General features: G+C 36.9%; 2 protein-coding genes across 4 annotated transcripts; both read left to right on the top strand.

Moving 5' to 3' along the window:
• The first annotated feature begins 4452 nt into the window (after positions 1-4452).
• Positions 4453-6796, top strand: ing4 (inhibitor of growth family, member 4). Of its 2 annotated transcripts, none has more exons than XM_057354742.1 (8): positions 4453-4530; positions 4966-5037; positions 5157-5323; positions 5591-5705; positions 5833-5947; positions 6216-6360; positions 6448-6509; positions 6597-6796. In XM_057354742.1, the coding sequence occupies exons 1-8, from the start codon at positions 4494-4496 to the stop codon at positions 6634-6636; spliced, it is 753 nt and encodes a 250-aa protein (XP_057210725.1). In that variant the 5' UTR covers positions 4453-4493; the 3' UTR covers positions 6637-6796. The 2 variants fall into 2 exon arrangements, with proteins under 2 accessions (XP_057210725.1, XP_057210724.1); XM_057354741.1 differs by having other exon boundaries at positions 4505-4599.
• A 3581-nt stretch (positions 6797-10377) lies between these two features.
• iffo1a (intermediate filament family orphan 1a) lies at positions 10378-20039 on the top strand. Of its 2 annotated transcripts, none has more exons than XM_057354978.1 (9): positions 10378-11694; positions 14515-14575; positions 14670-14765; positions 15065-15205; positions 15418-15608; positions 15863-15998; positions 16817-16909; positions 17307-17437; positions 17514-20039. In XM_057354978.1, the coding sequence occupies exons 1-9, from the start codon at positions 10691-10693 to the stop codon at positions 17659-17661; spliced, it is 2001 nt and encodes a 666-aa protein (XP_057210961.1). In that variant the 5' UTR covers positions 10378-10690; the 3' UTR covers positions 17662-20039. The 2 variants fall into 2 exon arrangements, with proteins under 2 accessions (XP_057210961.1, XP_057210963.1); XM_057354980.1 differs by having other exon boundaries at positions 15863-15980; positions 17514-20036.
• Positions 20040-20677: the final 638 nt, after the last annotated feature.

The raw sequence follows: 20677 nt of genomic DNA, 5'->3' as shown, positions 1-20677 counted from the left end.
TTTAAGAAATAAAGCCTGATCTCTTATTTCCTTATTTTCTCTGTATGCTTGCTTATATCATCCTAATGTTGAAACTTTGTAGGCTATTACTGCACTTCTTGTGTGTAATGCCTTACATACTAATCGCTTGTTGTTTTCCTCAACTGTAAGTCGCTTTGGATAAAAGCATATGCCAAATAAATAAATGTAAATAATGCTATTAGTCAAATCTATCTTTAATTTTGTTGCTTTAGTGTTTTTGCTTTTATTTGGTCAATAGGGTATATGTTGAACATCACATGACCAAACCGGAAAACGTGTCGGAGAAAGCAATATCTATTGATTTTTGAGGTAATCAGCTAATCAACCTTGTTGTTTTTATTTTTAGCATTTCATTCTATTTTTATATTGAAATGTCAATGAAAAGAAATACAAAAAACGTTTAAATATCACTCTGCATGTATTATGTCAATTGATTAAGCTAATATTTGGTATCTATCTTTTCTTAAAGGCATTTTATTTGTACATACAAAACACCAGAACCGGATGCCATGAGAGATGTTTTCTGGTTTCTGCATGTGATGTTCGGCATAAAGCCTATGAAATTAATCACTCAAAAGCGCATGTAGGGAGGCAGCGAGAGAGAGAGTTTGTAACCACTTTGACTGTTAAGGCAAATTTTGATATTACAATATATGTACACTCTTTAAGAAAAATGGTTCTAAATAGCACCAAAACAGGGCTTGTAACAATAACAGAACCCTTTTTGGTGCTATATACCCTTTTTATAAGGTTCCATAAAGAACCGTTTTATTATCAGAAGACAGTAGGGGTTTTATTTAGTTATTTTTATGAATAAATTGATTTATGATATATTATTTATTTATTATCATTGTTATTTATTCTGTTAGATATTTTATCTACTTTTATTTTTCAGCATTTTAAGATGTTTTATAGTTTTAAAACAACAAATGTAAATGTCATGTAAACCAAATAATACATTTATTTCGTACTGCTGAGAACATAAAACATAAAATGCATTGCAATATATATACTAACATTGTGTTCCTTTCACAATTTTGCATTGTTGCAAAGCAGCTTTACAGAAAAAACATATTAGACCCAAACAGAGGCATAAATAAAAGAAAAAAGTTTTAGCACATTTAAGCTCAAAAGCAATAGAAATGTTAGAAAAAACTGAATAGGTTATATATAAATTATAAATATAAAAAATATATAAAAATACATTACAATTTGAAGTTACCCGAGCTACAAGTTCAACAAGTACAACCAACCAGGCAATCAGACAGGCAGTAAAATTATGACATCATGTATTGTTTGCTGTGTCCCACCACTGTCCGGCTATGGCTGTGGTCATCATTTTTGAGTATTATGCCAAACCAGAGCTCAGGTGTTTTCAGGAGCCTGAAGATGAGATATAGAGACAAAACAAGCTGATTTTAGGTCACTCACCAATGTAAAAATTATGACATGACAGAAGTTTGGTTGAGCTGACTCCTGCCGTATAAACATGTTTATGCAGGTAATAAAGGTAATGTTTGGCTAAAGATTCATTCATAAATTTTGTTGACTTACTTGTGAATGCCACTGATTTTGCCTCAACCATTAAGCCAAAGTCAGACCTGCAGCTGTCCAGCTGTGAGTTTGGCTTATGATTCACCTAAAACAGAGACAAGTACATGTGCTATAAGAACACACAGAATTTCCATTTCCAAAATGATTTAACAGTAAATTACTATAACTTTTATGTAGAAACGGTATCAACTTTAAAAGAAACATGAATAAATCACCTTTTAAGAAACACCAGACTTCTTAGCTGAATGAAGGCTTAGTTTTTTTTATTATTTGAGTTTTTTTAATGAGTAATTATCTATAGCTATTTCACAGTTCAGTTTAGTCATTGACTGCTAGTGGCATCAATTTGCCAAATCCAGAGGGACAAAACACATAACATGCATTTCCTGTAAACAACGTCTTCCCCCTAAAGTCCCCAGCGGTAATAACAGTAAAAACCAAATCACTTAAATAACATGATGGCATGCTATCCATAATGAGTGCCGTGGGCTTTTTATGATTACTATGTCTAGAAAATAGTTCTTGTGTTCTTTCTTAATATGCCCAAGGGAGCACAAATGCTTATTAGCATTGCCTCAGTAATTTCTTCTTGAGGGAGACCACTGACAACGCTCCCTAAACAGGGAGCACGGCCTTAACTTTATATGTGATATGTAGGCGTTAGCCAGGCGAAATTATACCAGTCACAGCTAGAGCAACGTTTATTCTAAGCCTGCTTGATCGAAATACACGTTCGAAATACTTGCTTTAAAAGAACAAAATGCAAACATACATTTGCATGCAATTAGCACCTCTGAAATTGTCCTTGGCAAGTGATCATCTCGCAAGATCTTAATTATGCTCATCTACCGCTGTTTAAGAAAATCTGACTCAGCAGCACAGCTGATTCACAGTGGCGTGCCTACCAGACTAAGCAGCCTGCGATGCATATGCGAGTATGACAATGCGGCCAGGTTTTAAAATAAGGCGGAAACCTGTTTAGACTTGTGTCTCAGATGGGAAAGCAGCAGAAATGATGTTCTTTTGGCTGTCCTGTGGGTGGAAACATCGTGCCAGCTCTTGTTTAAATGAGATTGAGTGTCCCTTCCATTCTGCACAAAACTGTCACATCTTAACTGTTGTATTGTTGTCTGGCTGTCAGCTTCCCTTCGGTAATGTGTTTATTGAGATAATGACTGAACTGAGAGAGAGAGATTGCCTACAGACTGGCACTCCCTAGAGTTCAATCTCGAGGTTTTACCAAACATTATAAAGACTATAGACTGTGCTGCCCTCTGCTTGTGATAAAAGCAAACAGCACGTTGGGTAGAGCGATATTTAACAACATTATCAAAACAAACTTAAAGGTCCAGTGTGTCATTTTTTGGAGGATCTATTGACAGTAATGCAATATAATATACATAATTATGTCTTTATAGGTGTATAAAGACATTACATAATGAAGCCTTATGTTTTTATTACCTTAGAATGAGCTACTCCTATCTACATCCCCTTACATGGAATTCATCATGTTGTTTCTACAGTAGCCCTAAACAGACAAACTTCTCTATAGAGTGCGTTTCGTAAATACCTTATCTTCTTTGACAAAGAAGCGAAAACGTGACGACATCTTAAGCTGTGTCCTTGTGTCCTCCGAAGGTCTCATCCTCTAAGGATGCGGTATACGTATCCTCAATTTAGAATTAAACGAGACGTCCTTCTAGGACATACTGGCAGAAAAGGAAACAGGAAGTACCACGTTGCTATGACAATACGTTGCACACCTGTCATGTTAATTAAAAGGATTTCTACATGATTTTAAGAGATAATAAGTTGGTTACTTTCTACCCTAAACAATGCTAAAAGAGTTAAACAAATGTAAAAAAATTTGCCTTACTGTTTTAAAACGTTTAAAAATCACTAAACGCTTTAAACCGATGTACTACATATGCCTGCTAAGATTCAAAAAACGTGAAATTGCAAACTGTTAACATTTAAACACCACATATTTGACTGAATGTGCATCTGCTGCAGTTTATTCAAATAACAGAGGTTGGCCGACGCAAAGAATTGTGGGTTATCTCTAGCAACGAAGGATACACCTCACGTGTCCTCTGAATTCTCGTGAAAGTAGGTCGCATTCGAAGGGTGCATACTGAGTGTCCTACCTGCTTTTATGAAACTAGGCAGCCTCGATGATGTAACAGCCTTCAAATGAGACCTCCGGAGGACGCAGCCTTCCAAAACTAGACACGGCATATGTCCTGTGTCAGCCACCATAGTGATTCAAAAGGGAGGGGGGTGGAGTGAGCCGTCGGAATCTCTGCAATTCGCAATCTCACCGCTAGATGCTGCAAAATTTCATAAACTGGACATTCAAAAATATGAATGTTGAAATTAATATTCAGATGAGTAAATATGTTAGGTAATGCATTAAATAATGTACAATCTTATTATAAAGTATTAACATTATTTTATACTATAGTAGGCATATATAAAGTATCTTTTTTGAAATGCTATTCATTTGGTTCTGATAACCACAGAAACGCCACTGAACATCTAAAGAGTTATATTCTGTTTCAACATACTTTCAAAGCCCACCGTGTACATGAAAGGGGTCAACAGACTCACTCTAACGCCCCCGCACACGGTTTTGACTACAAGGGATACAACTACCTCCACTGGGCATGCGCACTTCAATACCGCATAATTTTTGTCCCGCTGAAATCAGTTGATTAATGTTTTTTTTATTATTGTAGGTTAGGTTTAGGGTTGGGGTAGGTGTAGGCGTTAGCTAATGTAATTTATTGTAATTATATGGCGAGATTTTGCACCACTTCCGGCTGAAGCTGTATCCCTTCTAGCAACAACCCCCGCGCACCTCCTCCGTCAGAGGACTTCCGGTAAGACCGGAAGAACCTTTGTTTGTGTTTGTCAAGATGGCGGCTGGAATGTATCTAGAACACTATCTGGACAGTAAGAATGTTGTCTTTTTAGTCTAAATGCGACACAACAGATATCTCCCGCGATCTTATTATTTAGCATGTATGTTATTATCATACACACAGAAATGTTTAACGTCTAAGAAAACAAACAAACGTCAATAAAGAGGACGTATTTAAGGTTATTGTGGTTCGATGCTAACGGGTTAACTGTAGATTAACACTATGGTGATGTGGATGGCTTTTTGTAGCTTTAATATGTGGGTGTGGTACCGATCAATGTAATATAGCTGTAACACTCAATAATGTAAATGAACAGATTGTTTTCAAATTAAAAGCAGCTTGTGACAGGCTTTCGGTCAAAAATGTGGAGATGATTGTTTACTCTAGCTTTTAAATACGCATAGATAGCGTTATGATCTTGTTTGTTATGATGATAAAGTGTGAATGAATCACTTGATCTTTTCAGGCATAGAGAATCTCCCGTTTGAACTGCAGAGGAACTTCCAGCTGATGCGGGATCTGGATCAGAGAACAGAGGGTGTGTCCAATTTGCTGATCTTGCAAAAATAAATTTGTAAATGTTTACCTTTTTATTTCATGGCAGATCATATGTGGAATAATGCATCCCTTTTGAAGTTATTGTATTTTTTCCTCTAGATCTAAAAGGACAGATTGATTCTCTGGCTCGGGAATACACAGCCAACGCTAGGACTCTGTCATCTGAACAGAAGCTGTCGCTGTTAAGACAGATCCAGCAGTCTTATGGGAAGTGTAAAGAGTTTGGAGATGACAAGGTCCAGCTTGCGATGCAGACTTATGAGATGGTTGGTCTGAAATTGTCTCATTGGCATGTAATATTAGTCATATTACGGTCAACATGACATGATCATAACAACGCTCCATGTCCAGCATATTTATAAGAATTAGCTGCAAACCGGTCATTCCAATTTAATAGACATACATATTTTTGCAGCCCTCATTTTGTTAAGTATATATTTTCCTAATGTATAATTGTGTTTTGCTTTATACACAAGAATTGATGTCTTGCTTTTGAACTTTGAAGGACAGCTCATTTATTCTGTGCATTTTAGGTGGATAAGCATATCCGGAGGTTGGATACAGACCTGGCTCGCTTTGAGGCTGACCTGAAGGAGAAACAGATAGAGAGCACCGATTACGACTCAGCCTCCAGTAAGAGCAACAAGAGTGAGTGTTATGCTGTGAATTGGTTGTTATAGCGGGGTTTTTTTACGTTTCAGTATGTGCACATCTATCTGATGGCCTCTGCACATCACCAGTGATGTCAATTGATTGTTTGTTTGGTTTTTTAAAGGTGACCATCGTGGACCCAAGAAGAAGGAGGTCACTCGCACCAGGTCAAAGGTCAAGAGCTCTGACGATGACTGCAGCTCAAAGAATGGGCAGAAGAAGGTCAAACTCTCACAAGGGTGAGAAACACATAAGCACTGTTTTAACGTCACTTAAATGTTGGATCAAATATTGAATAACTATATGTATTTACTATTCCAGTAAAACACAAAAGGCAGTTAGCCTTACAATCCTATTAGCATTCTATCCTATTACATTTATCTCTCTCCTCAAAAATAATTTGACCCCTTTGTCCTGTCTCAGTCAATAAAAGTGCGCAAAACAAATCCTACCGCCAGATGTAACAAAAAGTGGAATTCCTTTTTACTTGTTTTTTTCACCTTCTAGCTCCGAGTTTTCCACTCCGGCTGTGAACTTTGGGAACGTGCATCCCTCAGATGTGTTGGACATGCCTGTGGACCCCAATGAACCCACATATTGCCTCTGCCACCAGGTCTCATATGGAGAAATGATTGGCTGTGACAATACAGACGTAAGTACTTGTTTTGTAGCCTGGAATGTGAGATGCGTTCGTTATCCAATTTAAATGTAAACCATTTAATTGTGTTTATCTCTTTAGTGTTCTATTGAGTGGTTCCATTTTGCCTGCGTTGGACTGACCACCAAGCCCAGAGGAAAATGGTTAGTACCCATGTGATTGTGATTTGTTTTTGATAAAGTGTATATTTCAATATGATCTTTATTCGGTTATTTCTTTGTTTTCTACAGGTACTGCCCAAGATGTTCACAAGAGCGAAAGAAAAAATGAACATGCAAAACAGATTTCACAAAGAGGGATTTAGAGGGAGAAGCAAGCAATGGTTGTGTTTTAATGCTCTCCGTAGACACTAATATAGATCTATTCTCTGCTTAAATTAATATTTCAGGTGTGATACAAGTTAAGCTTAATAAACAGCATTTATGGCCTATTATGATTTCCACATCAAATCATTTCTACTCATCCCTTGTTTATTTAAAAATGAAGATTTCAGGGAAGCACATAAATGAAGTGAATGGGCCAGTCTATAAAGATTAAAATACAGACAAATTGTTTTTAACTTAACCTTTATGAAGTGGCCCTGATTATCTTACATTATAGGTGCTTTATTGTAACTTTATTTTTATGTAAATAAGGGGTGACTAAACGTTTTTCCATAAAATAAATATGCCACAAATGTTGCTGATTGGTTTACTCGTATGTAACAATGAAATATTCCTTTATTCTGGTGCTTGTCCTCCTTTGTTCCATCTTCACATCCCTCTTATCAGTCTGATTTTAAAAAAGAAGGGTGACAGGTGAAAATGAAGGAGGGATGGTTACAACAGTAGCTTAATTTATGTGTTCAGTATTGAAGATTACTTTTCTATGGAGTATTGTTTTTTGTTTTGGTTATATTGTATTTTCATTGTTTATGTGCAGTTTTTTACAACTCGTTTTAAATGTTGCATTATTTTAAGTCGACATGAACTCAGCAGTCAAGTCTGTCAGGGGATATCAGAATCTCTTCACGCTCGCGTACAGTTCTTCATTACAGTTGTGATGTATGCTATCAGTATCTCTCTTAGATGGTTTCTAAGTTGGGATAAACTTCCCCCCAACCAATCCTTTACTTGATTTGTCGTTTCAATATTGATAAAGAGCACGAGTTAATGTACCTCACCTGAACTGACACAGACGGTTTTCATTTTACAAACCAGCATTAACAGCAAATGGGTGCTTCAATGGATATTGCTGATGTAAAACTTGTCTTCTACTCGTTCACAAAGACATGCTGTACACAATACCTTTCGAGTATCACTATTTCTGTTTTATACACATTTGCAGAGCCGTGTCCTTGAAAACCTCTTCAGGTTTTTTGCTGGTCAACTGTTCAATGCAGACATTTTTTGGTGCTTATTGTCACACACTACTTGGATTGAAACTGGTTGCATTTCAGACTGCTCTGATAGACTGTTGAATACACCATTTACATATGTGGTCATTATGATGGCTTCAAAACCCTGTCATTAAATGGCAATGCTCTATATTGTATCCTATGAACAAAACTTTGCTATGTATTAAGCAAGGGGTGATTTCTTTGAAACTGGATTTTGGTGCTTATGTTGAAGATAAAAATATGTTTGAAATGCGGTAACACTTGGTTCTTAAATGTGTGATGTAAAAGCAGTTTGATGAATTTTGTGAGATCAGATTGAAAAATGATCAATTCGATTGTTTTAATAAAACAATGACAGTTGTGTAAGACAATGAATGCTATTTCAAATTGTTTCCAAACCTGGTGCTACGCTTTGCTTGTTATCAATTACTTTTAAATGATGGTATTGTCTGATCTATGATGAAAGATATGTCACGTGTTCCTTGCCTTTGTCATGTTACTTTGTGATTTGACGGTCACAGATATTCTAAAGTACTGTACTAATGTCTGATATTGGGTCTGGTGTCTTCCATTCTGAATAAACTGGCATTTAAAACCTGAATTTAGTCAATTGTATGGTCATCATTTAGTTTGCATAATCTAGGAAAGTGTTTGTAAGATGCTGTCTATGTTTTCATTTTTTTGTTCGGCCTAATGTGTGATGGCCTGTGTTAGGCAATGTGTGTCTGCGACTGCGTTAAATATCAGCTGTTGGTGCTGCATTGCAGTTCTTAGACACACCGCTAGGTGCAGTCTGTCACTATTTAAGAGGTTCCTTTTATACTGCACAGCAGTCCGACACAAACACACACTCATAATCGTGATGCTGCTAAATACCACAGATTCCTTACAAAGGAATAGTTCACTCAAAAATAAAAATTCTCATAATTTACTGTCATCCCATTCCAGATGTAGCTACAGCCATGGAAAAAATTAAGAGACCATTATCAAAATAATTTTCAGTTTTTTTCTGAATTTACTATTTATAGGCATGCCTATGTGTTTAGGTAAAAATCATTTTTGTTTCATTCTATGAACTTACTAACAATATTTCTTCCAAATTTCAAATAGAAATATTGTTTCTACTTGCATTTATTTGCATAAAATGAAAACTGGAGTATTTTTCAGAACTCAAATACTGCAAAGAAAACAAGTTCATATTTACTTTTAAGCAATACGACAGTAATATTTTTCTACATGTATTTGGGAAAAGTTCCAAATTCTTTTTTATGTGATAACCTTGATTTTTATCACGGTTTTCATGTGTCTTGTCATGCTCTCAGTCTTTTACATTGCTGTTGGATGACTTAGTCATTCCTGACGTTATATATTTTTGAAATTCAAAACGAGAACCAATGAGATTTGAAGTTAGGGACTTCAACAGTGTTGCTTTGGGTTTCAATTTGACTATTTTTACAAAATAAACTTAAAATAAAGTAAAAATCTTTTCACACACCTAGCATTTAGCTATAGAAGACACTTTGTGGTGTGGTGGCATGCAGTGAACTTTATGAACTTGAATCTATCTCATGGAACACAAGAAACCGTATCTGACAGTTACAATCAGGATTCCTTCCCCCTGCAGTAAAGTATACATTTAAGGTTATATAAATGAAATGTGCTTAAAACTGAAGAAGAGTTGTTAGTAGGCTACTGTTGACTCATTTTTTACAGGTCATTTGTATGAATCCTGCCTGTCTCTCAATCTGAACCTTATCTGAAATCAACATTCTTAGTTGTCAGGATGTGTTCCCCCATGATATGATGGATAAACCCAACAACAGTAGGCTAAAAATCTCAGAGATGACTTGTTGTGGAGTAAAAGGCGAGCAACTTTCTGTTTTACAGAACGCATATCTGTGGGAAGTGTAAAATAGTCTGTGTGTTTCCCCAGCTAAAATTGACAAATTGAGTGATGAAATTCATGTAAACTCATGGTTAGCACTTGACTGGTTTGAGTCCTGGCTAAAAGTGTGTTTTTTACTTATAACACAGGGAACCATATATCTGACAGTAACATTCTCAGTTGTCAGGATATGTTCCCCCTGCTGTGATGTTTGCTTTGTTGTTCTTGTTCTTCCATTTGTAGAAATTCAGATCAAATGCAAATGTCAAATCAGCATCTTTACTAAAAAATAATTTAATATCCTATGTAACTAATTCCTACTTCATGTGCATATCTCCGCCTCTTCTGCACATTGCATTACCCATTGCACATAGTGAATGCTTTTGATGTATTTTGCGTTTTAATATAATTATGTATGGGGAAATGTATTACAGGCCAGCAAACACTGAAGACAGTACAACCACGTCGTCTCGCTCCACTTTATGTTAATGAACTTAACGTATATCGCGCGCTCTCAGCTCCTTTCCAAGCGCAGCCAGTGACACCTGAACTACCGTAAATCTCAGAAATGCATCACAGTTCTGAGCTTATCACGTTGAAAAAAATAACAGTTCCCGAGTTAAGTATCCCAACTTACATTATGTATAAAACCTGTGTCTATTAAACCTGCAACCTATAAAAAAATTGTCATGAAGAGCGCATGTGATGCGCTTATATTACACACGCATCGGTATGAGAGCACCGCAGTTGCTCCTTTCATGTTTATTTCTGCTCCGGAGCTCAGCTGTTCCGCTACCTCTCAATACGCGGTTGATCCTCTTTTAGAGAAGAAGCCTCATCTAATAAGGTATTGTGATAACAAATGGTGTGCAAATGCGCGTGACGCATCCTTCATATTGAAATATAGATTGTCATAGTCATTTACAGAAGAAGACTGCTGTAAAATTCATTTGATCGGTTGGCGATCGGCTTCATTCATTTGGTTTTCCTGAATCAGACAAGTGTTGACCAACTTCAGAAATAAGCAACGGCTTTAAAGGCACTCGGTTAAATCAGTGTTCATGCCGGATTTGGAGCATTTCAGATTTTCTTACTCCAGAATGAATCCTGTGTTGGGGGAGAACGTGTATTCGTTCCAGCAGAACCAGGTGACGGGTTTATCGGACTCCGCGTCTTCGGGCCATTGGACAGATGGTGCGTATGGCGCACCTGAACCGGGCCTGTTCTTGGGTGAACACACGGGTGGTATCGGGCAAGACGGGGTGTTTGGGTTGGACCCAGGTGCATTACCTCCATCAGGAACACCGTATTTACACCTGGGAAATTATCTTTACCGGGTGTCTCCACCTCCTCCTGCCGCCATGGCCCTGCGCAACGACCTGGGGTCTAATATAAGCGTCCTCAAGACTCTGAACTTGCGTTTTCGCTGCTTTTTAGCCAAAGTGCACGAACTGGAACGCCGAAATAAAGTGTTGGAAAAGCAATTGCAACTGGCTCTCTTTGACAGGGAGGAGTGTGCGCAAAACAAGCCTTTAACTCGAGATGTCGGGGTTCAAACGTCAAATTTAGTTGGATTAATTCCTATGAAGCCAGACGTAATCCCTATTCAGAACTCAAATGATATGACTGGAGGTTTGCTGTCACCTATTTTCAGTAGCACCATCCTGTCTCCGGAGTTCAATAACAAAACAACATTAGAAAACCTGAACCCCTCCAGTTATACGGACTCCAATTTTAATCTCACCCCAAATTTCCCCACCAGTCCGTCATCACCCATTGATCCAGTGCAAAAAAACATCAGCAATATTAATGGGAAATATGTCAACACTGGGACAAGCTGTACCAACAACCCTCCACCCAGATTTCATCCCGGGTCAATCTGGACTTATAATAACTTTCAGAGGTTCGGTACCGGGCGTGAGTTGTGGCTGGCGGGTCCGGGTGTGTCATCATGGGTGCCTCCGGACGGAGTGGGTGTGCAGGTCGACACCATCACCCCAGAGATTCGGGCCCTGTACAATGTGCTCGCTAAAGTTAAGAGGGAGAGAGACGAATACAAACGAAGGCAAGTATGTGTGTAACCCCAAAGTGTGGGAAGTAATTGTAAAAGCTTCGTTTTCAAACTGTAACTTTTACGCACGTTTTTACGCACCCTTCAATTTATGTAGTCTTATGTCAGTTTTACAATACAAAGAATATAAAATTGCTATTTTAATCTTATAATTATACTATTTTACGATGAAATAGAGTAAAGTGGAGAGCTTTTAGTTTTTATTAGTTATGCAGTTTTTAGCAATTCTTTTATTAATAAAGCATCCTACATGTAGAAGGTTCATATACTTCATATTGGTTCATATTGTATTTTATGTGAGGTGAGACTAAGCAGATCAAGAATAGCGTATCACTGCTTATCTTTGAGGTAGCTGTAACAGGTGCTGTCTGGCCTGTGCTTCAGTTTGGTAAATGGGTTTAATGTAGTGTAAATTTTGACGATTTTTATGAAGGATCAGTAATAATTTTTTAGCAAGAATCAAAAAATATAAATACTATACTATACTATACTGTAGATTTATAAATTTACTAAATTTAGAAATATAAATGTAGTAAAATAAGATGTTTTGATTTTAGTGGAAATGCTGTTGTCAGTTATGGTCAAATATTGGTTTTAAAACAGTTTAAAGGTTTATGTAAAGTGATTTTTTAACACAATTATAAAGGATATTATTTACAAGTAACTGAATTTATTATGGCTTTTAAATCAAATACAATGAAATGATTTGTAATTATTTTAATATTATTACAGCATTAATATTTGTAAGGTTTTATTTTAGGTTTAAATAAACAACGTTAATTCTTTCTTAATTTCAACCTGCTGAAGTCATACTGTGGGTTTGTAAACCCTTAATCTCAAAAAAGTGAAAAAAGTTATGTTAGGCCAACTACAGTATATTATGTTATATAATATCTATAGATATTAAATTGGTGTTTAATGCAGTCTAAAAGGAATAACAGAAATTTGTTTTCTATTAAATGATCATTTAAACATGGTTTTAAAACAGTAAGACTGATGAATAAAACACTAATGTGTTTGAGTTAATACCTTGTCTAACCATCCCTCACCATCATTCACTCATTCTTGCTCTCTGTCTCTCTCTCTCTCTGTGTCTCGTTCCAACGTCAGCCACCTCCCCTCTGCGCCTCAGCATCTGCAATGCAGTACTGTGCTGAGCGCTGCTATTTCCAGCACTGTCGCTAGAGAATAGTTCTCATTTTCTCTCTCATATCGTCCCGTCCTGCCTCCCCAGACCACCCTGTTACCCGAGGCCACTGAACCTAAGCCCAACCTTCTTACAGTATGTCAGCAGTCAGGTGTATTACACACAAATCCCAAATGCAAATGGTCCAAAATGCCGCAGCCAGATTTTTAACAAAGGTTCGAAAACGAGAACACATTACCCCGATTTGAATGTTGCCAGTGGAATACGAAATTGAATTTAAAATTGTACTGTTTGTTTTTAAGTCTATGAAAGGTCTGTCTCCCTCATATTTGTCGGATCTTGTAATTGTGAATAGGCCGGCTAGATGTCTGCGATCCTCAAATAGTATCACTCTATCCTATCCAAGATCAAGATTGAAACAGAGAGGTGACCGTGCATTTGCAGTGGCCGGTCCTAGGTTATGGAACAATCTGCCGCTATCTGTCTGATCTGTTTTCTCTGTTCATGATTTTAAATCTAAGTTAAAGTCGCATTTACTTAGCCGTGCCTTTATACACCACAAGTCTAGATTTGATCTAAAGTCTAAAATTGTAATGTATTTACTTTGTACTGTGCTTGTCTGTTATTTGACTTTCTTCATTTTAATTGTCTCCTTTGTACAGCACAGTGGTCAACCTTTCTTGTGTTTATTTGTGCTTTATAAGTAAATGAAATGAAATCCCTCAAGCGTGTTTCATATGTACTATTTGCTCTCTGTTTCACACTTACGTGTTACAGTAATGGTCAGGGCTCTAGATTTGCTGATTTAGCAGTCTGTGGATTCTTTGATACGTTGTATGAATGTTATTGTGTTGTGAGCGTTATATGTGGACACTTAAAGGGATACTTCACCCAAAAATGAAAATTCTGTCATCATTTCCTCACCAAGATATTTGGACTAATGCTTATAACCAAACAGATCTCAACACCCGTTGACTACCATAGTAGGAAAAATAACTTATAGTTTTTTGTTTGGTTCTGTTGAACACAAAAGAAGACATTTTGAAGAATGTAGGACAGCAAACAGTTCTGGGGCACTTTTGACTACTATTGTTTTTTTTCCTACTATGGTAGTCAATGGGTGTTGAGATCTGTTTGGTTATAAGCATTATTCCAAATATCTTTCTCTGTGTTCATCAGAACAAAGAATTTTATACACATTTGGAACAACTCAAAGGTGAGTAAATGATGACAGAATTTTCATTTTTGGGTGAAGTATCCCTTTAAATACATCACCTGCAGTGATACTGTTATGTGAACAGTGTGGCGACGCGTTACATAAAGGCTTCTGTGCACAAAACAGATGATGTACTACACGAGTGGAGTACTATCAACCCAAACTGTAGTCATATTACATGAGAGATGTTATTTATAGCTGTGATTCACACACTCTTATGGTATTGTAGCGTTCCAAAAGGCCTTTTTACGTCTGACCAGGTTATTTTTTATTGTTGAATTGCATGTTTAAAGCAAGAATAACAGCAACACAAAATAAATGACTCTGGATTTTCATTTTTTGGTAGGCTGTCTCTTTAAGTTAAGTAGGTCCTTGGTGATGTCATCATGGCACACACTCCAGACCTGCTGATTTTGAGCACATGGTTTTCTAACTTTTATCTTTATAATAGGTGGGAAGAAGAATACACGATGAGGGTGGATCTACAGGAAAAAGTTGCTGAGCTTGAGGAGGTAAAACCTTAAAGACAACAATCATATCACCACATAACAGTTACCTCGGTCTACACACGTTCCATCTTGTGACACATCTGTGTTTGTTTTGCAGGACCTCCAGGAGAGCGAGGTGTGTCAGGATGAGCTTGCTCTGAGGGTTAAGCAGCTTAAAGCAGATCTTGTTCTTTTCAAAGGTCTCATGAGCAATGTGAGTTCATGTCAGTCATCATTTGACCTCAAACATCTTGATACCACGCAACAGTCGCAAATGTCTTTTATTCTCTCGTATTTATTATGATTTGTTGTTTCAAATTTTGAGTCAATTCAACGTAAAAATATTAGTTATTACATGAATTCGCCGCAAAATTGTTATGTTAATTAATATTTTTTTGAGTTGAATTAACTAAATATTTTAAGGCAGCCAGGTTCATTTTTTAAGTTAAAACAACAAATAATTTTTACAGTGTAGCTCCATTATTTTCTTTATCATGTCTTTTCTCCATCTAGAATCACTCAGATCTGGACAGTAAGATCCAAGAGAAGGCCATGAAAGTGGACATGGATATCTGTCGCAGGATTGACATCACAGCCCGTCTGTGTGACGTGGCCCAGCAGCGGAACTGTGAAGATATGATTCAAATCTTCCAGGTTTGTCTTTCGACGTCACTCATAAAGAGTTTTCGGGATGTTTTCGAGACAGCTGGCCTCGCGCTACAGTTTGCTGTTTAAGCAGTTTTGCTGTTTCTAATCGAAGCTGACCTCACATATTCATCAAAGGCTCCTTTGTGGTTGTTTTGTGTTCCTCGGTGCCACTTGGTTTGGACCATTTATAACGGTTTTATGTTTGCATTGTGTAACAGCAAGTGGCCACACCTCCCTCAACCTTGACTCTCCGTCCTCGAAAACCAGCTGCACAGACAATCAGAGGAAATGAGAGCGATGATCCAGTGAGCATCTCAGAAAGTGAGGAGAGCGTGAATAAGGAGGCGGAGCTGTGTTGCTCATCCACCAATCAGATCAATGAGGAAATGCAGAGGATGCTCAACCAGTTGTGAGTAGCAAAACTAGGATCATTTAGAAAAACTAAAAAGAAGATATCAAACTGAAGACATAATTGTTTATTATTATTATTACCTAAATATTCTTAAATTCTAAGATAACTAATGAAATAAAATGCACATATAAAAGCCATTTTGTGTTTAATCTCATTTGTATTAAGAATATAAAGAACTTGCATGTACTTAATTTGCGTTTAATACTGTGTGTTCTATAGTGTGTTTCATTTTTGTTTACTGTTTGTCATAGACGTGAGTCTGAGTTTGAAGATGACTGTGACAGCCTTGCATGGGAGGAGACTGAGGAAACGCTGTTACTCTGGGAAGATTTTCCGGGATACACCTTTAGTGTTGAGAACCAAGGAGAGGTACATCCCCCTTTAAAGGTGCTGGAGGATCTATTGACAGAAATGCAATATAATATACATAACTATGTCTTCAGCGGTGTATAAAGACCATACCTTAGAATGAGCTATCTATACACCGCCGGTCGCCTTACATGATCACCATGGTGTTTCTACAGTAGCCCTCAACGAACAAACTGCTCTACAGAGCGTGTTTCATAAATACGTTATCTCTAAAGAAGCGAAAACGTGACGACATCTTAGTCTTGTGTCAGCCACCATAGTGCTTCGACAGAGAGGGGTGGAGCTCATCACCGCTAGATGCCGCTAAATTTCATACACTGGAACTTTCTCCACTAAAATCGGAAGAAACTGAAAATCTCACTTGTCCCGCAAGAATCTGAATGTGCATGATCCGTCTGTCAACTTAATAGATCAGAATAAAGGATCACATTAAAACTGAATATAAAACATATGAATATAAAGTTATAAACAGCTTTTTTTAATGGAGTCATCAAAGTGTAATATTAAAACACTGAGGTTTTGCTGCCTCATCCCTTCAGCTGTACATTTTACATTTATGCATTTGGCAGATGCTTTTATCCAAAGCGACTTACATTGCATTGTACTATACATTTGTTTCTAACTATGTGCAATCCCCTGGGATCAAACCCTTGGCATTGCTAGCACCATGCTCTTAAGCACTGAGCCACAAGAAAGCTATAAAAGCTGTAAAGGTAAAATGAATGTGGAAAAAACCCTGACTAGTAGTTTTTGCACACAGTGTTTTAAAGTAAATCTTAACATTTTAAAATGATCCTCAACATTTTTTTCTTGTTTGTTCATTTACACTCACACAGCAAGAGGAATCCATAGAGAAGGTGATAAAGGACACAGAGTCCCTTTTCATGTCCCGCGAGAAGGAATATCAAGAAACCATTGACCAAATAGAGGTAAAGGTCCCTGTGTGTGCGCACATTTTTTTTAAACTCTATCAAGGACATTATGTCATTTTAGCAAGCACGGCCAAAAAAAAGAGGTTTATTATGATATACTGCATGAGAAGAAAGGGCGTTCTCTCTTTTAGAGTAAGTAATGGCTCTGCTATAAAAAATGAGTCATGTTTTGTTGTAACGATCCAGAAATGAAGAACATTAATAAATGATATAGTTTTCTTGAGTTGAATTGTACAAATTGTGTGGAAAAAAATAAATTTGTATTTTATTAAAATAAAAACCGGTATGCCATGCTTGACCCGTTGCACAATATTGGAAGATTAATTCTGGTTGGTTCTTTTCTTTTTTTGTCTTAACTATAGTTTTACGATTTTTGTTCATATTTGTTCAATAGTTGGAGCTGGCAACGGCGAAGTCAGATATGAACAGGCATTTGCACGAGTATATGGAGATGTGTAGCATGAAAAGAGGCCTGGATGTGCAGATGGAAACGTGCAGACGATTAATCACTCAAAGTGGAGACAGGTACTTCATACACTTAGTGCACTACTTAGTGCGATACACATCCATTGTCACTCATTACATCTCCATTCCTTCACAGAAAATCCCCTGTCCACGTTCCGGCCGCCATGGAGGATGGAGAGAATTCAGAGAATGACAGAAAAAATACATCTGCTGCAAATCCTGAACCATATTATAACCTGCAGTCAAATTCTGCTGTCCAGGACCAAACATGGAAAAAGTCTTAAGAGCCTCTTTTTGTCTTTCTAGTACCACAATAGACCACCAGAGTGATATGACTGCAGAAAACCTCAACAGTAAACGGGTTAATGTTACCTGAAAGGCAAGTCATCTTGTTTGGTTTCAATAGCGCCCTCTATTGGAATACACCAAAAATATACTTCAAAAAGATGTGCTATACAGTACGTACTATGTAGGCATGTCATTACAATTTCAACAAAACTTGAGGGCTGTTCACATTTCTAAGTAATTTCTAGGTAATTTTATCAACACTTGTTTTTAACTGCTCTTGTTTCTAACCTTGGATACTTAAAAACAAGAGTAAGTTATTAGTAAATGAATAAGCACTTATGCAGTTTATGCATCAGTTAACAATAATGCCAACCATGATAATTGATATTTTATGATATTTATATTCATAGTCAAAATGCATCTGTGAACAGAATTATTTTGCGCGCAGCAGCTGAACCAATTAACACTTGAGCGGGGAATTAACATGAAGAGTGAGGCTAAGTTGCAGGTGTCTAATTTTTCTGTTCATTGAATCTGTGTTGAAATGTGTTGTGTATAAACTGACTGCATTGGATTTCGGTTAACTAGTTTTTTGAGTTGTCAATCTCTGTTCATAGACTCAATAGCTATTCAGATGCGTAAGTCAAATGCTTCTGCTAAAGTAAATATCATTAGATTGACTTTGAGAAGGCCAGGGATCCATGAACAGTTCAGAATGGTGATTGCTAATGTGCATTTGGCTTAATAGAAGCTTATTATGAGTTTGCTTATTCAAAATGTTTCAGCAAACATACAAACCTGTTTTGTACTTTACAGCGTTATTTAACATAAACATTGTTAAGGAAAAACACAACTGTAAACAAAGTTGCAGGTGCCCGAGAGGTTTCAAAAATCTAGATGTTGTGTGACAGGCTTTAAAAGTCTTCTGTAATCTGTATTGATACTTGAATACTTTTCTGAAGAGTTTAATAGCTCACATCTGCAACATCAATAATATTTAAAGCTCAATGTCGGTCTGCTTAAAACTCATAGATCTCATAAACAACAACAGTTAATACATGTAGATATATTCTCATAACTCATTGAACTAATAGAGCTTCTGTAATAATTCCATATAGTATCTTAAGTAAACTAGTAAATTACCACGTCAATTCATACAACAATGTACTTCATTTCATTAACATGAATGTAAGTGAACGGCAGTGTGCAAGACTTCATTTGGTTGCAAACTAAACTCATGGGCTTATACCATGTATAGTCTCAGTTTGTAATGTCTGGTGTTAAATGAATTAGGTTAACAGCTGATTAAAGATGAAAAAAGGATATTTATATGAGTCCGAGTGCTCGACAGTATGTGAATGTGAGAATTACAATACAAATACTTAAAGGGATAGTTCACCCCAAAATCAACATTCTGTCATTATTTACTCATTCTCAAGTTGTTCCAAGCCTGTATCAATTTCTTTGTACTGTTGAACACAAAAGGAAGATATTTGAAAGAATGTTAGCAATTTTCAGTTCTGGGACATCATTCACTACCATAGTAGAAAAAAATATTGCATATTTCTTTGTTCTGTTGAACATATGAAGAATTTAGGAAAGCAAACAGTTCTGGGGGAACTTTGACTACCATTTTAATTTTTCTGCCTATGGTAGTCAATGGTGAACCAGAACTGAAAATTGCTAACATTCTTCCAAATATCTTTCTTCATCAGCACAAAGAAATTTATACAGGTTTGGAATAAATTGAGGGTGAGTAAATGATGACAGAATTGAGATTTTTGGGTAAAACTGTCCCTTTAAACAAATTGTTATGAATATTGACCGCATTGACAGCGTTCGCAATGGACTTCTAAATGGTGTGGATGGATTGAGGAATGTTGTTGTGCATTATTCCTTGCCGTTCCAAACAATTGTTGGGTTTCGTCCTGATAAAAGATTAAACTTTGTATGAATGAAGTTCATGAAAGGTTGTGTGCTGCTGATAATTGCTGAGAAAGACAAACTGAAAATAAAGTATTTTCATCAAGACGTTCTCATGTATTGATCTTTGCGTGGAGTGCATTGCTTGCTCTCTGTTGAGATTTTTATATCATATAATTTTTATGACCCCATATAAAAATAAGTGAATAAGAGGAACTGGTAACCTGCAAACAAGCTGAAAATAGTTGATCATCAATGCCTAAAACAAATCAAGCCTAAAATAACCCCCCATGCCGGAAAAACATGTCAATATTCCACACACATACTATAGCTGATATATACACAGTAACCAACCATTGGTAGCCTATAACCTTCAGAAGTACATGTGCATATTTGAACCAACCTCTTGTGCAAAATTTGTGCAAGTTACCAAAATCCTCAAGTAACTGATCATCTACTCAAAAAAGAAACAGCAGGCCTATTTTCTTGATTGTCCTGGAATCTCTTTCCAACTCATTACATTTGTTGATTGTCTGCAGGCTCAGCTCAGTCATTAGTGCTCAGCTCTTTGGGCTCAGGGCCGAATATTTCTCTCAATGATTGGTGCTGTGAGCTCAGCAGTCATTACAGTGATGCTGTTACCACAGCAACCAAACTGTCTGTAGCACTTTGCTGATGTTTCTTATTGGCTGCGCTGCCTCTCGTTGCTTATGTTGCAAATGTAGCCAAAACGACACTAATGCTAACCTATAAGTCTGCCTAACGTGTAGCCTTTTCAATCTAACGTAACGGAGACTCATTATATCCGTGTTCACGATCAGCTTTTTGTGACGTCAGAAAAGACAGAGATTTCGCATTGCACTATATATAACTATGTCGGTAAACAGATGTGTTGGGAATTGCTTGAAAGTTTATATAGTACTATTGAATATGCGCAGATAATGTTGTGTATTAGAAGTAGAGCCCGATGCATCATTTCGGATTTAAATGATGATGATGCAAAGCAGTGCCTCTCCTCCCTTTCCTTCGGCTAAAATCCCATATCTGTGAGGTGGTTGGAAGTGTAACTACATTGTGCTCAACCACCGC

The sequence above is a fragment of the Triplophysa rosa genome, linkage group LG16 (genome assembly GCF_024868665.1).
Source record: "Triplophysa rosa linkage group LG16, Trosa_1v2, whole genome shotgun sequence".
In the NCBI taxonomy this organism is placed as follows: Eukaryota; Metazoa; Chordata; class Actinopteri; order Cypriniformes; family Nemacheilidae; genus Triplophysa; species Triplophysa rosa.
Note: the sequence above shows the minus strand (reverse complement) of the source record. Positions and strands in the feature narration are given on the sequence as shown.

Bases quoted from the DNA above. Each gene is read 5' to 3' on its own strand.
- ing4 (XM_057354741.1), top strand. From the start codon at position 4,557: ATGCGACACAACAGATATCTCCCGCGATCTTATTATTTAGCAT. The intron at 5,038-5,156 runs GTGTGTCCAATT...TTTTTCCTCTAG, and splicing joins TCTGGATCAGAGAACAGAGG to ATCTAAAAGGACAGATTGAT. The intron at 6,510-6,596 runs GTTAGTACCCAT...TGTTTTCTACAG, and splicing joins ACCAAGCCCAGAGGAAAATG to GTACTGCCCAAGATGTTCAC.
- iffo1a (XM_057354978.1), top strand. From the start codon at position 10,691: ATGCCGGATTTGGAGCATTTCAGATTTTCTTACTCCAGAATGAATCCT. The intron at 15,206-15,417 runs GTTTGTCTTTCG...ATTGTGTAACAG, and splicing joins ATATGATTCAAATCTTCCAG to CAAGTGGCCACACCTCCCTC. The intron at 17,438-17,513 runs GTACTTCATACA...ATTCCTTCACAG, and splicing joins ATCACTCAAAGTGGAGACAG to AAAATCCCCTGTCCACGTTC.